The sequence below is a fragment of the Gavia stellata genome, chromosome 12, assembly GCF_030936135.1.
Source record: "Gavia stellata isolate bGavSte3 chromosome 12, bGavSte3.hap2, whole genome shotgun sequence".
Classification (NCBI taxonomy): Eukaryota; Metazoa; Chordata; class Aves; order Gaviiformes; family Gaviidae; genus Gavia; species Gavia stellata.
In genome coordinates this window covers 16,805,387-16,822,975 of record NC_082605.1, presented here as the reverse complement: position 1 = coordinate 16,822,975, position 17,589 = coordinate 16,805,387, and the positions used below count along the sequence as shown (strand labels likewise).

Below are 17,589 nucleotides of genomic sequence, written 5' to 3'. Positions count from 1 at the left end.
AACATTACAACAGAAGTGCCGTGTCTAGTCAGTTGGGTTTGTCTTACCCGCGAACCAGCGCAGGCAGAGATGCAGCAGAAACCGTGTGCCTACGTCTGTAATCTGTGGGAGCGGGAGGTCTCTGTCATTGTGTCATCTCTCCCATCGGATATCTCCCACCTCCCTTTCCCTTCCTCTGGATGACTGATGACAAATGCCAGAGACGATGCCATTCACCTATTTTTAAACTTGTGTTTTCTCTCTCTATGTATACGTATGTGTATATGTATATATGTATTTTAACTCTTTGAGGTCATACATATATACATGTGTATCCATGTGTAAAATATACAATAATAGGTGTGTTTGGCTAGAAAGCACACTTTTTCCCCCCCTTTACATTGTGTTTTGAGCAAAGCAGGTAAGTAGATGGTAAATAAATGAAATGTTACCATCTTGAGGGAGATTTTCCAAGTATGGTGTTACTGCTCCCACCGCAGGAAGGTCCTGCCCACCGAGACTAGGGAGGAGGAGGTTGAGGATCCTGACATAAGTTAGAGACAGAGCTAAAATTTGACTTTTCCAGCAAAAGGGAAACTGTGACTGGTTTGGGCATTTTTTTTTTTTCCACAAATGATCACATGCTTTTCTTCATAATTTCTCTTAAAATAGCTTTTTTTTTTCCTTTTTCATGGAAGCAGGTTTTTATTGCAGGACTCTGAAGTGTTTATATTGGGATTTGTTGCAGAAGATATTCTTTGGCCTCCCGTCTTTTCCCTCCCCCCAAAATGCCGATTGCCATTGGTCCTTCATAGCGATTGCTCTTTGCCTGCAGACCTGTGGGCAGTATCTGATGGGGACACAGCGTGGCAGGCTCTTGGCAAGCAGAGGCACAGCCAGAGAAACCACGTCAGTGCAAGGGCAGCCCGGCATCCTCCTTGAAAACCAGACAAGCACTGCTGATTTTAAGAGGACCCTCCGCAGCCCCATTGCTCCGCATCCGCTCATTCGGCACTTGCGCTTTGGGGAGAAGGTTTGAGCAGGCATCGGGAGCAGACCTGGGTCTTGATGGTTTTGGTTCCTGTGTGGTTTCACAGCAGTTCGACGCCTCCCAGTGCGGCACTTCCAGGCGTCCGGCCGTGCGGTCGGTTGGACACCAGCACCAGATGTGGGAAGAAGAGCTGAAGAGCATTGCCATGCGCGCTCAGCCCTTCGGGCTCCCTCCCCGCGTTTTCAGCTTTTCCAGAGTAATGACTGCAAACGCCCAGGACCACCATCGCTGCTGCCCCTGGGCTTTCCAAGCACCCCAGGGCAGGTGTTGCTGCAGCGGTGCCCAACAGCTTCCTCCATGTGCGTGGGGCTGGGGGCAGTTTGGAGGAGAAGGAGCCTGATGTAGCCGCCTTGTCCACAAGCCATGACCACAGGGACACCGTAACCTGTGCCGGTGTTGCCGCTCCGGGCACGGCATTTGCCCAGCCTGCCTCTGGGTGCACCAAAGCCGTGCCTTCACGGCACAGCCCACCCCATCCACATCTTCACCCCCATGGCCTGGCAGGCCCAATACTAAGATTAGTTCGGGGGTTATTCAGTTATATTTGCTATTTTACATCTTGGATGTGCTCTGGGCGCATAATGCCCATTGCCACGTCCAACCTATCCATGTCTTCACACCAGTTTTATATCAACTCACGGAATAATAGCAGGGCAATGTCAGTCATCTTTATATTTTGGGGGAACGAAGGAGTGGAAATAGTCCCAAAGACCCCCTGCTGATATCATTGGCAGCTGAGAAGTCAGGCCAAACCAGGAATAATTAAAGGGGTCCACGGCAGTAACCTGGTTTTGGGGCACTGCTCCCTCTCCATGGCTGCATGAACCAACAGCTGGAGTTGTGCTGTGCACATCAGTGAATCAAAACTGAACCCTGAGAAAATAAAAGCCCATTCTGCTTATTCATGTCTGCTAAAATCTGCAAAAGATACCCCTCCCTAACTAGCAATTCCTCTTCAGACTGATTCATCTATTCCTAGTCTTTTCCATTTCATCTCCAGTCTTGTGCCTATGCTAGAGGTTTCTTTTTCTTGCAAAGTGCCGGAAAGCTGTTTCTTAGATCCTTTAAGTCCCTGAGTAATTTCCTATCACTTCAAAATGACAGCACACGGTCCTAACGACAGCACTTCTCATATTGCATGTTCCCAGCCAGAAGTGATTACTAAACACGCATGCATGCGTTTGCAGCATTCACATCTGAGCCATGTATGATGTGAATGTCACGTCAGAGAGCCCGTACAGTGAATTTTAAGGACCCATGTGCATGAGAATGAGTTACCTCACTGATATTTTTTGGTTTTCAAGTTTAGATATATTCTTTTCCTGCCTCTGTGAAAATATAGGCTTGCCGTAGATATTTTTTTTTATCTTGGCATGTTGATAATAGAGCTTTGTAATCGGTTTCCTAATCGGTAGCATTATGAAGGTGGTAGTGTGTTTCTATAGATGTGTATAGCTAACCATGTAAAATGAACAGTGCTGTAATAACTTTTACTGGTGATGCTTGAAATATTTCTAAAGAAGAGTGTGAGTGATTTAGGACAGATTTTAATGTCTTAGGCTTCTAGATTTTCAAGACAAATAGAAGTAGTGAATCCAAATAAAATCTGAACTGTTGAAAAGTACAGCAGAAAACCCACAAGCACAGTGAAGAAACTTCCAAATTTCTATGCTTTAGAATAAGTATTAAGTGATTTTTCTGATAATTAGCATAATTAAAGATTAATTAAGTCATTTATTGTAAATTGAACAGACAACACCTTCTCTGCCATGTTACAGCTGCGTGCCTTTACAGTGGAGCTCTGAATAGATCCTCTACAAGAAACCTTTCTATTAAAATAGCAGTGCCTAATTCCTGTGATTAGCACTGTCCGTGCAGGCTAGCGCTTTAAAGCACTGTTCTCTTTACAATAAAGGTAGTTTTCATGGGACGCACATTTTTTTTTTTGAGATATGTGGCCTAACATCTTTCCCTGTGCTTTACTACAACTAATATACTTCTTTATTATCTTTTTCTACCAACTCTGAAGGCCTTTGCTTGGTGGTCAGACTTAATGGTTGAGCATGCGGAGACCTTCCTGTCACTGTTTGCAGTGGATATGGATGCTGCGTTAGAGGTGCAACCCCCAGACACCTGGGACAGCTTTCCGCTCTTTCAGCTTCTAAACGATTCCCTCCGTAGTGACTGTATGTATTGTATTTTGATCATTTCCTTTTCAGTGGGCAGCTCAGGTTATTGATAATACTTTCAGCCTCTCCGTTCTGCACAGAGGACTGAGATGGGTAGAGATTTACAGTACATACTCTTTTAGCATCAGCTTGATTTTGTTCCATTTCCACTCGAAAAAAGCACACAGACACCCCTTAAATCAAATGCCTCAGTTGAAGGTGAGAAGTTGAACTTCTATTTTGCTTCATCTTCTCACGTCCCTTGGTAATGGCTGCCTGATAAGTAGGGAATGAGGTACTCTATCTCACTGTCATTAAATGTGTGTATCGTTTTATATGTGTGTACTGCATTTATTTAACATGGAATAAAACAGTCCCTGCTTTAAAAGACTTTATTGAAGGGAGGAAAATGCTAAAGTAAATGGAAGCAGGAGTAGTTCAGAAGAATAGTGCTTTGTGGAATAAGGCTCTTCTCCAAAGCACGTGGGCCCATGACTTTAAAACCTGTGAGGATTTGGCACTATCCCCACTGGTCCCACCGCTCCTCAGGGAGCTGGTGGCAGAATTGGCATTGCCTTCAGTTATGTCCCAGACCAGGGCCCCAGTTAGCTTTCTACGACCACATGAAAAAGCCGGGGACTCATCCTCAGAGAGCAATTTCCAGCATCATGGTAGTGAGTAACCGAAGAAAAAATTATTCTCCCATCTGCAAAAGCCACAATGTTTGCCATGCTGCATTTCTTACACCCGTTTTATTTGCAGGAAGTAATGTATTTGTAAGTTTGACATTAATGGAAAAGAAGATTCGTTGTCTGTTTATTTGTTTGGAGTAAGAAGCCATTCCTGCTGTCTTTGTCGTGAACATTGGTGCCTGATGCCAGCTCCTGTTATGTTCTTGAAGTTTCTTCCTGTTCGCTGACAAATTCATTGTGTAATGAAGTGCCACGCTGTGGTTTGTTACAGAGGTTTTAGTAACAGTAGTGTCTTACTATACTTTTATTTATCTATTCTAGATAATTTGTGCAATGGAAAATTCCACAAACACCTCCAAGACCTGTTTGCTCCACTTGTTGTTAGATATGTCGATCTGATGGAGTCCTCAATTGCACAGTCAATTCACAGGGGCTTTGAGCGGGAGTCATGGGAGCCAGTAAAGTAAGGAAACCTCCTTTGATACAATCGCAATTTGGGTGCAAATGGATGGAGATTCATACCGAGATGAATTAGCAAACATTAGACTGGACATGCAGAAAGTGCTTTAGATTTTCTAGTTTAATGCTTAAAATAGAAGGCCTGATCCCTTCAGGGTTTTCAGGTTAATGAGGGAAATGGTATTTGCTTTTTGAAATGCATTGCTGCCTCAGTTTGAACCGCGTGCCTTTGGACATGGAAGCATGAAAATGTGAAAACCTTCTTAGCTGGCATGGCTTTTTGGATCCCCTTCTAAAAGGCCTTTTCCAATGCTGCTTTTGAACTCAAAGAGCTCCTTTTCAGAACAAAAAACCTTGGTTCACTGTGTTCAGTCCAGCCCTATAACCTATGTGAGTCATTGCTGTACTTATTCTTCCCAATACTCATTTTTTCCACCCACCCCGGAGGGATAGTGCAGCGTTGTGCTTCTCGCGTCAGCCCCGCGGCTGATGGCTGCGCGTGTCCCCGTGCCCCAGGGCAGCTCTGCCGGGTCCTGGCTCCCTTGCCTGCAGGATTAGGCGTGTAGAAACCATAGTGAAACACAGGCGAGATGATTCAAGTAGAATCAGTTATTAAATTTGGACAATTAGGAATTTAGCCACAAGAAATGGGTAGCCTGAGAGAAACCCCAATTGAACTCAAGAGCTGGTGAATTATAAAAATGTGGCATGTGCTTTAGATTACTGTTGTTAGTTCACAGGTTTTGAAGCATTGCTGAACCCTGTCATGCTTGCTCTGAAAAGCCAAGTCAGATCCTACAAAGGAAAAGAACTGACTTTTCCTTCTAATAAAGGTATTAAAAGAGAAAGATCGACCCTTTGCCAACAGCATGAGTCTGACGGTGGCTCAGACAGAGGATTCAGGCCAGGTGACTTCTGGAAAGACTATTTTCCCTGCTTTTTTGTGATTCTCTAGGCAAAGTAAAGTGGCACTGCACTCTCAGAGGTTGCTGTGTAAAAGAACGTGTGGTCTTTCAGGGCTTTTCACACCATTTACAAGGAAAAGAGATTTTGTTCGGCAGCCAGCCTCCCATATGCAACCTGGAGTCTGAGTACCCAGGTTTTTTCCTTTCTTGTGCATCCTCAGCATCCGTAAGGATTCTGCCTGCCAAATCTCAGGCCTTTTCTTGACACCTGATCATCCCCTCTGTTTTGAGTGGGGTTAAGTGGCTGGCATTCAGGAGCCTCTCTCACTTTCCATTTGCTGTCTTTGGTCTGCAGGCTAACAGGATTAAAAAATCCTAAAAAATCTTGTTTCAAATAAGCAGATGTGACCCAGAAAACATACAAGAAATAGATCTTTCGAGTAGGAGAATGCCATTTTTACAGCCACTCCTTCAAGCAGAATTGCACTTCGAAGTTAGCATTAACTTTAGTTTCAGAGCTCTGCTTTAGTAATGAATATGTTTGTATTTCCTTGTCTGCTATGAAACAGAGGCAGTCAGCTCTGTGTACCTGTCCGCCTCAGCCAAGCAGTCAATAAGCAATTTGTTCTGCTTTTTTCTTTTGTCAGAAGCTGACATCATTTTGACTTTTAATGACTTTTGTGGCTTAGCTGTAGATGTCCATAAATACTTGGCTGTGGTACTTGCCTGTCAAAATGCTTTATCCCTGGGTATGCCATTATCTATCATTTTCAAGTTATCTTTGATAGTTATAAACGATCTTTTCTCAGTTCTCTTGTAATGGTTATTCCCTTCTGGAGTTCCAGATACAGAGTGCTTTGAGCGTTGCGGTTTCAAGCAGAAGCCTAGGATGGACAGACTTGGGTATTTAAAAGATTTCTTCCAGCAGGAAAGTGGGTGCTTTTCACAAGACACTTGTGTCCATCTGGTGAAAAGATGCACTCCGGCTGTTTCTTTTTCACTAGTTGGTATTTTGTTCTTGTGTCTCGCACACAAAAGTGCGAGTTGCAAATGATGGCTTAACGCGATGTGACCTGGTGAAGGAAGATACCAGTGAACGCACAGAGGGTGGCACATAGAGTGTAAGGGAAAAGGGGGTGTCATTCCTCGGATCTTACGACAGTTTGGCTGTGCTGTTCGGAACGAAATGTTAAGGCATCTTCATCTTTTGCCTCCTGGGCAGACCACCTGCTCCTCTTTGTCTGATCGACAGTGAACTTGCAGAAAAACTCAGGTCAGAGACTTATTTTGTTTGATTTGCCCTCATGTATCTATCTCCTTCTCCCCTCACGCGTCCAGACTGCAGCACAGTTGAATTTTTGGCCATTGATTCTCAAATAGTTTGGACCAGCCAGTTCCCATCCAAGTCATGGCCTCCCATTGCCGCTTCTCCAGCAGACCTTTTTGGGAATTGGGAACACGGTGCAGTATGTTTTTCCATGGCTTTCCTCTGCTTTGAAGAAAGCTCTTCAGGTTGGCCAGAAAAGGTTGGTCATCATGGCTGTCTACTCCACCGAGCTTGCTGCTGTCCTGCTTTGGATCTCTACAGTGAATTGTGAGAAGGAAGTTTCATTATCTCCTGTTAACCAAGAAATTATTCCACAACGCAGAGTCTTTTGAAAGGGTTTCTCTATGCTCGCGCTTGCAATCAAGGCTGAAATATGTAGCCCTACATAACCTGACCAGATGGCAGTTTGCAAGCATGTATTTCTTCTATTTTCATTGCCGAATACTCTGTACCTTATGTTACGAGGAGTTAGGTATAGAAATCACAAACAGTGAGAGAGATACTGTTAAGTATTGAAAACATGGGGGGAAAAAAGCATCGATGTAATGTGCTCATGAGGGCTCTGTAATCTGCCTCTGCAGAGCTGCTGAATTTGCAGGGGGTCCGTGCCCTATAGCTAGAGCAGCTGGTGTGCTTGTATGAATCCACGCAGAGAAATGTGGAACACTTGTCCTTCGCACAGTCATCCAAATACGGAGGATACAGAGTAGGTCTGTTCTCTGGTGAGTTGAGAGGTCTTGGAAAAGTAGGGTTTGCAATGGTTTTTTTTCATGCTAGCTTCTCAGAGAACGCTGATTTATCTTGCAGCCAGCAGACACGTACGTGTGTGTGTGCGTCTCTGTGTGTGTGTCTGTGTTGAAAGATCTCTTTGAGCAAATGCTAAAGCCGGTGCAATGGCAACCAGTTTCAATCGCTTGACTAGGACATTACTCACTGACCTATGGCTGTCTCTACCGCACTGTAGTCCTGGCTTTAGCATCTCATAATTGCTCACTAACCCTTTGCAAACTATTTCTAAATGTATCATTAATATAAATGCAAGAACTTGAACAGTGTGATTATACTAATCATTTTTTAAGGTTGTACTACTACAAAATGCTAGTGAAAAATGTTTCCCCTTAAAAGAAGCACCGTTGTAGTGAAAATGAGTATTTTTGTTACTATTCTGGGTGTCAGTCAGAGAAGAGCACAGATTTGACTGCCTACTTCACTATCAAGCTCTTTGCTTCACATCAAGGCTTTTGTGAAAAGATTTGCTCTTGAGCATTTGCTCAGCCTAGCAGTAAGGTTGTAAGCATTTATAGTGATGGAAGAGACAGGCGTTTGCATCTTCCGTCACTAAATCATTTCAGGCATCCCATAGGAACCGAGCATTTAAGTACGGACAAAGCTCTCGTTTAGCTCTATTCTGAAGCCAGGAGACAACTCTGTAAAAACACCGTGATTTTCTGCCCTCCTTTCAGTACGAGGGCAGCTCTACAGGAGCAGCCCCTGTGCAATTGGACTTGTTTTCTGTGACGGGTGCTACAGTACAGTGTGAGCATTGGGATGTTGTCCAGGGGTACGTTGCCAGTCTGTTTTGCACTGAGAATTCCCCAGCAGACAGTCCAGGTGAAAGCCATTTACACAGCTACCAGACACAAACGGGGGTGAATCAGAAGAAGCCAAGAAAACAAGCAGTACAGCTCCAGAGTGTACGTCTTTTATCAAACGTATCAGGATCCAGTCCTGAAGCTGAGTCGCCTTAAATCAGACAGCCCTCATCTTGTTGATGCAAATGCCCACATTCCCTGCCTGATGGCTGAGGTTATATTTAGCCATCTATATTAAATAGGCATGGCTGGCTTCTCGAAACAGTTTCTCATCTTGGACCTGTAGTTTTATGGTCTGAGCAACTGCAAGCTGGAACATTTGTTGGTAATATTAATCATTTTTTACAGGTCTCACTGCAACTGTTAGTCAGATAATTAGATCGGTTGAACCTGCAAAACTGTGCATGTCAATTCAGGAGAATATTTTTAAAATTAGTTACTGTATGTTAACATAATATACTCCATTATTTTGCTGTTTTGTTTTGTTTTAAGAGTACTAACTTATTCTTGCAACATATCCTTGCATCAGCAAAATAATGTGTTGTATAAAAGAAATATGTTTCCGTGTGAATATAGTATACTGTTTACTCTAGAAGTCATATTTTATTAATACAGTGTTTTTATTAATATAACACTGTCACTTCTTGAATTTTAATATTAAAACCAAAGGTCCTCTGATTTATGTATTTACCATCTGGCTAAGTTATTTAAGTTGCTTTTCCTTATACATTTATATGTTGTCCACCTCTTGCTATTTCTTTATTTATTCCATATCAGTATCTAATCACATGCACTGCCATTTCTGAAGATTTAACACTCTCTCAATCACTATGGAGTCTGTGTCTCATTCAATAATCGTATCATCTTAATAGCGTACAGTATGAATGGAAACAATGGACAGCTTTGTTACGTTAGTAAATTCTCATATCTGCTTACTGCCTAACAAAAAGGACAAGCAGATAGCGTGAAGTCAAGTCTACTAAGAATCATAGAAACAAAAGAAAACAAGAACATACTTGTTTTTTTTCACTGGGAAAAGACTTTGGAATTAGACCACTTTTAGAATTAGACCAATTATAACATCTAGGGACCTAGCACACTGAAATATGTCAGGGTGTTTTGCAAACTTTGGGCACGCAGTGCTGTTACACCGCACGTTCTTTCAGGAGATTATGTTGCATTAAATTAATACACTGGCCTTCTTTTAAAAGATCTCTATTTGCATAACAGTTGCATGTCTGAAAATATTTATCGAAGTCATGATGCCCAAGTACACATGTTTCATAAATTAACCTTCGAGTGTCTTCATCACCCCATGGCCCATTTCCAGCCAAGAAAAAACCACATAGCAGTCCTGGATTTATTAAGTGCAATTAATTCACAGTGCACGTAGAGCTGGGCAACCTGCGGGACCCATTTTCTCCGCACCCAGGAATACAAGGACAGGATCAGGGCACGAGTCTTCACTGAGGAAGAACCTTGTGGTTCACCATTTCGTTGCTCCAGATTAGCGTATCTTTGTTATTTGTAGAGTACAAACTAAGCAGAGGTTTTTGGAGTGGAATCCCGACTCCATTGAATTTGGTGGCAAGAAAAACTCTTACAGACTTCTGCAGGGCTGGAATTTCAAACTCTCTGTTTATTATTTTGAATCCCAATTCTCTAGTAGATCTCTTAGTTTAGCTCTTTCATCCACCCCGAGTGTGTAAGAACTGGGACTCACTTCCTGACGAGAGAGATTTTTCCGAGGAAAGGCTGCTCTCTGCACTCTGAAATGGTATCAGGACTGGAAGGTGGAGTTATTTGCTGTGGGTGTTTGAGTAGTCTGATAATTTGCTACTTTGTGATTCTTCTTCTTTTCATTCTGTTGTTTCTTTTAAGTAACTTGCTTTTTATTGCAGACTGCAAACCCAGTACACTTAAGCTTCCATACTCACGCTTCCTTCTGAAATGTTTTGCTTTAGTTTTTTAACTGTCGTCGTGCTGTGAACTTTGCAGATTTGTTTATGAGTGTCACGTGCTTCTGCTACATCTGCATTGTCACTGTTATGGTATTTTTTCTTTCTGTCTGTTTCTTCCACAGGAGTTTAACAAGTAATCTGCCCAATGTGAATCTACCAAATGTGAATCTCCCTAAAGTACCAAATCTACCAGTTAACATCCCACTAGGCATCCCACAAATGCCTAGCTTTTCTGCACCGTCATGGATGGCTGCTATTTATGATTCTGAGTGTGTATTCAGTTCAAATTAGATCTCATTTAAATTTAAAGTAATCTTGGCATGGATATGTATTGTTTGTTTCTGTGCATTATAGAAAACTTTAAAGAGTCATACAGTTAATTAGACATTTTCTGAATGAGACACTAGTGAATTTCTGGCATGTGTATTTTGAGGGGTTTTTTATATAAATCTTGAAAATTTGTCTTATTCCCACTGAGAGTTTGAGCAAGTATCTTGCTTTACAAAATAGCTGTGGACAATGGGACATGGTTTGAACAACATACGAACCACAGAGCTTGTAATGCAACATTATGTGTCTCAGCAAAGAGTTTTGTCCAAAAGAGAAGATGAACCAATTTCAATGTCGGTCGACCAATTTCTGTGGACCAGATGTAGATCTAAAAGTGATTTTTATTTAATGGAAGCTCCACATTTCCCAGATAATAGTTTTTGTCTTGATTTTGATGAAACAGTTTAACAAAGAAAGAGGAACACCCTGCAACAGTTTTTATTCATGTTGGAGAAGGCCCCAGAGGGCAATTAAAGCTCCATAGTATTTTACATTATTTACATTACAGCCTCAATAATGCCGTGACCGACTAACGAAAGATAGTTCCAACGTGAGCTTTATTTTATGGCCTGGAAAATAGGCCACGGTGTCAAAGCAGTCGATCTGCAGGAGCCTCGTGCTCCCAGCTCCCTGTCCGAGCGTCCCAGGGTGCTCGGGTGGAGCTCGGGGGAGATACCGCAAATCCTGAGCACAGATTAGGCAACTTCTGTTTTTATAGCAGATTTCCCTTAAAAGTCCCAGCCACCACACAGTGTGGAGGGTAGTACACAGTGGGCTAAACCCGAATCTCGGCATTGGAGGTAGCTTATCTCCCGAGATGTCCTAGCACAGGAACCGAGATCTTGCCAGTTCTCCACCCAAATTCCTAGAGGGTTTTTTAGGGTTGGCATGGGGTGGTCTCAGCCAGCACTACACAGATGTGTTGCTTTTTCCCTACCTTCTCACTTAAAAGATAAAACTGAAGAAGCCCCCCAAAACTACCCCCTTCACTGTTACTGAAACACCCCAGATTACATCTACACCTGGAGTCCACCAAAATGCCTCTGCCATTAGCCTCGTGCAGGCTTTATTGCAGAGCAGTGGTAATGAACCAGAAGTAAACCAAACACTTATGTTTGATTTTTTAATAGATTTTAAAAACTTTTTAAATGTTAGCACAGTCGTTTATGTTTCAAAGCTATACAACTCATATTCATGCTAAGATAGCTATATTAAAGGCTAGCTTAGGCAGTTGTCTGTAAAGAGTACTTGAAAGTTTTAATCTTTCTCTGTGCATGCTTTGTGGTATTGCTCTTGAAAAGATAAGAATCATGTCATGACAGAAAATTGGATGATCCCTCTGAAAACGCTTGAGCATCAATGGTATATTGCAAGCTGCTTGCGTGATTAGAGTAATTGCAGCGCTCACAAGCAAAATATTAACAGTGCGTCTTGGAAATTGATATACTATATTGTTTACTCGCATGGACCCCTAATCGAAAGTGAGAAAAAGACCAAGAAAAATACGTTAAAAATTTTGCAACCAAATGGGTGTCATAATGTTGCTGTAGTAAATACCAATTATTGTATTTGTACGTATTTAATTATTTAAAACATAAATTCAAAACTGGGTTTAGACTGTTAAAGCTTATTTATACCCAAGCACAGGTTTGAACCAGGCAAAACTAAAAACTGACAGTAGGTGAACACTGGAGACTGTTGTACAAACTGGTCCCCTGGTTAAAGGAAATGCCTGATTCTTTATCTTTTCACCGCCCTGGTTTCCTCTTACTCACCCTTCCCCTCCATCAAGGACATGTTACCTGTTGCTTAGTATCAGATACGTTTCTCCTACAACCGAGACGATTCATTCTTTATCTCGTTAAGTCTGCTAGCACAGGACCCCGCAGGACCCCTCTAGCATGTTGGGACTACCGTTCTCACCTTGCAGTAGCCGTGTATGCATTAGCTCCGATCTCCTCTAGCATTAACTCAATGCAGCTGGCATCTGTCACAATAGAAACACCCTCCCTCATCTGTTTCTATAGATGATGTCAGCACAAGTGGTAATGCATGGTGTGTTAAATATCTTATCGATTACCGTGTTAGCATTAGTGGTATGCGAGGAGGGGGTTGAAACTCTTGAAGCTCCCTTGGTAATTTTTCTGAAAAAAAGTGAAGGAGGAGGAGAGAGGGAGAGAAAAGGGTTATGGATGCATAAATTTCTCTGCAGAAACAGAGTGCAATCCAGTTCTGTATTTTTATTCTGTAAGTGGAGGTTTGAGATATAATTATACTGTGAAAAGAGCCGGTGTAGCTACACACTGCAGGACCAAAGACTTCCATCTGGGCAGGGGTGTGGGTACGAGAATATACACTTGGGAGAGAAATTCAGAGTTTTGTGACAGACCAAAGATGTTGCAAAATATTTTTTTTTAAAAATGGAAGTTTGTTGTCCTATAGATGCCTTTGCAAGAGGCAGATCTGTGAAAAGGTGCAGCGGTCAATCCTGCCAAAACTCCTGGATATGAGATGTCTAGTGCCCTTAGCTCAATTGATTTACCCCGATTTTTTTTCAGCTGTTCAAGAGATAAAGCGTGTCCTCGCTCACCACTTGTTAGCACTGTCCCTTACCTGGAAATGGGGCCTCACTGCGGGGTGGGGACAAGGCAAACTCAAGGTATAATTCGGAGGGGGGAGAATTGCATGAAACCCTAAAACTTAATAACTGCATACAGTCTGGTATGGCAGTTATTATTGATTGAGGATTTTTCTACCACAATTTCTGGCCTTAATTCTTAATAATCACATACATTAATGTGGTTATTAACTAAGGCTGATTTTTACCATACACACATTCTTCCTGTTAATATGTGTAACTCATAATGTTGTCTTACTCATCTGGTCTGGAAAGTTTTGTGGGTGATGACAGCAAGGTAGATTAGGCAACTGTATGGTAAAACTCAAAATCCTGATGGTGGAGATTGCCAGCGTTGTCCTGTGTATGAAACTACTGTCTGCTCTACACTTGTTGCAGGAATGGTCTCCACATCAGGTTACAAAGAGCCTGATGCCACTTATGACTTTTGTTCTCGTTTTGCCCTGCCAGCAATGGATCAGGCACCTCTGAAGATCTGTTCTGGAAACTCGATGCCCTACAGACTTTCATTCGGGATTTGCACTGGCCTGAGGAGGAATTTGGAAAACACTTAGAGCAACGCTTGAAGCTTATGGCGAGTGACATGATTGAGTCCTGCGTGAAAAGGTACGTGCCCACGAGCGAACTAGTCATGTTTCTCATAGGAGCACACAGGATGCAATGTTTTTTTCTGTCTTATTATCAATGAAACTTTGCTTCAACCACCACTTATAAGCGACCTCAGCTCACCTCTGCCCAGCACAGGCGTGGTGGAAAGCCACCCTATTGCTGTGAATTGTGGACTCTCCCAAGCAAGCACTTCTCTGTTGAGACTCTGGAGAGTGCATATTCACAATAAGGCAATAAATCACCCATTCTTTCAAGCTTTATGGGATGTTACTTATTTTTGGTACCGCACGTGAGGCCAACTCTTTGTAAATGCAGTTTGGTGTTGGTGGGGTTGAGTGCTGAAGGCATAGCCCTAAGTGAGATCCCAGCACCCACCTAAAAAACACAGATCCATGAAAAAACAAGCAAAAAAGTGATCCCAGAAAGGGGATATTGTGTAGCTTGGCACACAGGCTTCACATCTGCCGTCAATTGAGAAAAGCTGTTGTATCATCAGCCACATTATAGGATACTCATCTGCAGATCTTCCAAAACAGTGAGGTCTCCTTAAAACACTTAAACATACAGGCAGCTGTGTCATTTTGAAAACAAAATGTTAAGGTTGAGTTTCCAACCTTTACACAGTAATTTATGTCTATTTGGCAACAGAGGTGATAAGGCAGGAGGAAGAAATGAACTTTGCATTCCATTGTGCAGAAATTAATAGCCAAAGAGATGAACCAGAGGAAAAATGATTGCCAAATACAGCTGGTAGATGCTAATATTAGCTACAATGTGTGATGTGACTGTTCTGTACCACGATTGCCTGGCCACTCTGCAAGTGCAAGCGTGGCATTTATTTTTCGCACGTTCCTCACAGTCTGGATATGCAACGTCACCGTAGGGGAAGGCACGGTCGGTCCCCGAGATGTAGGCAGGAGACTCAGCCGCTGGAAGGCAGACAGCTCAAGGCTTGCTCTGGAATAAAACCCAGTACATTTTAAGTGCAATGAGATGGTCGTGATGTCTTTGGCATTGAGCATGTCCCCCTTTATTGCAGCAGCTTGTCTTTGGGCCTTTGGCTGGCATGAACACTGAGCTTCCGTTGTCCTCCAGTTGTCAGACTGCTCTTTAGGAGCAAAGCCAGTGCCGAAGCTCTGCTCTCTGCTCTGCGCCCAGCACCACCAGCAAAACACTTATTTTCTCATTTTTTTTTTTTTAAATTGGAACCAAGGCACCTTTGCTACACCTCCAGTGCAGTTATAGCTGTGATGATCTATAGAAATCAGAGGAGGTTAGCTCAGCCGAGATAACGGGGAAAAACAAGCCGGTTTCCAGGTACATCTGAAAAGCTTGTGTGCCTGAAAGCCTGGGGGGGGTTGCGTTCCCAACTGCTTCAACCTTTCTACAAATATGTTGCCCCTCTGTAAAAACCTGGCCCGGCTTGTAATGGTGAGACTATATATAATGGTTCTGAGCATAAGTAAGTAGGAACACGCTCATCTCTGCGAGGAGATGGAAAATCCCAGTCACTTTGGGTCCTTTCAGTAATTATCAAGATTCTAGTCCCCGAGTCCAGGCTAAATCTGGCACTGGTAATTAAATCAGTTCAAATGCCACTGCTGATGTAAACCAATATGCTGCCTTCCCTATTTATATCACCTGCAAACAGGGCCTGGCTAAGGTTTCTTTAGCAATTCAGTTTGACACAACATTTTTCTTCGCGTCTGTCTCTGAACTGTTGAATACCATGGAGGAGCGACCCCGCCTTCCGCACTTGGTTGTATGTCGGTGCTGTGGGGAAAGCAGCCCTTGCAAGGAAGGCCTGTTTCGCTAATGAATCCAGGCAGGAGGACCTACGTACCAGCTCAGGTCTCATCCCAAGAACAGGAGTTTCACATTTGTAAATGAGTTTTCATTTGCATAACCCTTGGGGGATCGTTCAAGAGCAGAGTTATTCCTGAGCTGCAGTTGATATTATTTGTTATTTCTAAATTGAAGCTCCGATGTTAATTTGTTGGCAGATTCTGTCTGATGTGATAATTGTTCTGTGTTAGGTTAGACTAGTGAAGAACCTCAGGAATCTGCAGAGGGGCTCCAAAGAAAGGCAAGGCAATGCCCCCTGTACTACAGAGTATTCCCCATGTTAGAGTCACAAACGCCTCGGTATTTTAAAATATGACACGGGGTCAAATCCTGTAGTCTTTGGCCCAACAAAGCTCTTGGTGTAACACGGTTTGTAACTGCCAGGGATGTCAAATTTGAGCTCAGTCAAACTTCAGGAGAGCAGCGAGGTGCAGGCTTGTGCGATGCGTGTGCGTGTGTTCATACGTGTGCGACTGTGCCCATGCACTTTTTGCAGGCGAATTCTGGTGAGTATATATGGTTCAGGGAAACTACTTCTATGAACTTATGAGACAATTACAAACTTTCAGCAAGCAAATAAAATCATGTGGACCTAAAAATGCAATGATCTGGCAATGTCCTTTCAGTCAAGCGATGAATGAGCTTCTGTTATTTGTAGTTAATATCATGGAGCAGTAGGAGCTTCCTTTAATGCATCAGACTTGCTATTTGTCTGTGGTTGTAAATCAGCTAATGCACCCAAATTATAGGTGTACATTGACACTGCTGTTTGTAACATCATCACACTGTTTATCAAGCATGAGAAAGTCATAGTTCCCCTGAAACAGTTGCACACTTTATAAATAGTGTATATTCTGGAAAGTGCGTTTCTTTTTAAACTGCAAAATCATTTTTAGTAAAAGCACACTTGTAACAATTGCACTATAACACTCCCAGTAGCATTCAGCTTTCTGGTTTGTTGAACTCTTCTCAGTGTTGTTTCACGTTATTATTATTAGCTTCAATACGTAAAAAAGCAACTGAAATACCTTTTCTCTTTTCCTTAACAGAACCAGGATTGCATTTGAAGTAAAGCTGCAGAAAACCAGCCGATCAACAGATTTCCGAGTCCCTCAATCAATATGCACCATGTTTAATGTCATGGTGGATGCCAAAGCTCAGTCAACAAAGCTTTGCAGTATGGAAATGGGCCAAGAGGTAAAAATGCAGGTTCTTCCCTTCACAGCTTTTAAAGGCAACGTCATGAAATTTCCTATCTCCTGTTGTGCTAGTTTCAGAGGCATTCTATCAGATGTGGATTTAGCCTTCCATATAGAGTGTGTAGATGAATATGCAGGGGGCTGCTCTCAAATAAATCTAATGAATATAAACATTTGGAATCCCCGTCACTTAGGAGTGACTTTTTGCAAGGACTGCAGTGTGCATAAGGTATCTCTTAAGCTTGCTTGATGCATGATGACCATATATATCGAGTCATTAACTGCACCTTGGAGCCAGGTGTTGGCAACACACTTTCTGTGTATGACTATTTTCTGTAGACAAATATAAGGAAAATGGAAGTGCCAAGTTGTTGCTGTGATGCTTGTAAGGAAAAAAAAAAAAAAAACAAACCCAAAATAGAAAACTTCCAAAAGCAAATTGAAATTCCAGCTGCTGTGACTTCCTTGAGTACTGGCTATACTCAGCAAGCTTGCTGATCCTGGATTTCCAGGTTCTTAATGACTCAAGGTGCCAAACAACAAACCTGTTTTAATTAATTGCTGATACTTTTTTTCCTCTGAAGCCATAGTTGAAGGTTAAAGTTTCTGTGAATTGATCTATGAATTAGAAAGACATGGTGAATTGGAATAGATTAAATGCATCATAATGACCATTTTGCTACGCTGGCTTCAAGCCAAATTAAATATTCCTATACCAGTCCAGAATAAATTCACAAATACTGTTTGACTGTCCTATCCTGCTGCTTGTCAGCATTTTCTAGATAAGTCCTTCCGCTACAACTTTCCATGGTCAGATTTTGCAGTGAATCATTG

At 42.4% G+C, this 17,589-nt stretch overlaps 1 protein-coding gene across 16 annotated transcripts in view; it reads left to right on the top strand.

Moving 5' to 3' along the window:
- CADPS (calcium dependent secretion activator) overlaps nt 1-17,589 on the top strand; it is a 221,134-nt gene that overhangs the window by 168,062 nt on the left and 35,483 nt on the right. For 10 of the 16 annotated variants that reach the window (XM_059823543.1, XM_059823545.1, XM_059823542.1 and 7 more), the window contains 4 exons: nt 3,060-3,216; nt 4,212-4,353; nt 13,553-13,708; nt 16,606-16,753. In XM_059823543.1, coding sequence (XP_059679526.1) covers nt 3,060-3,216; nt 4,212-4,353; nt 13,553-13,708; nt 16,606-16,753 — 603 coding nt within the window. Of the gene's footprint in view, nt 1-3,059; nt 3,217-4,211; nt 4,354-10,256; nt 10,404-13,552; nt 13,709-16,605; nt 16,754-17,589 lie in introns of all 16 variants that reach the window. The other 6 variants (XM_059823536.1, XM_059823534.1, XM_059823535.1 and 3 more) reach the window with 2 other exon arrangements.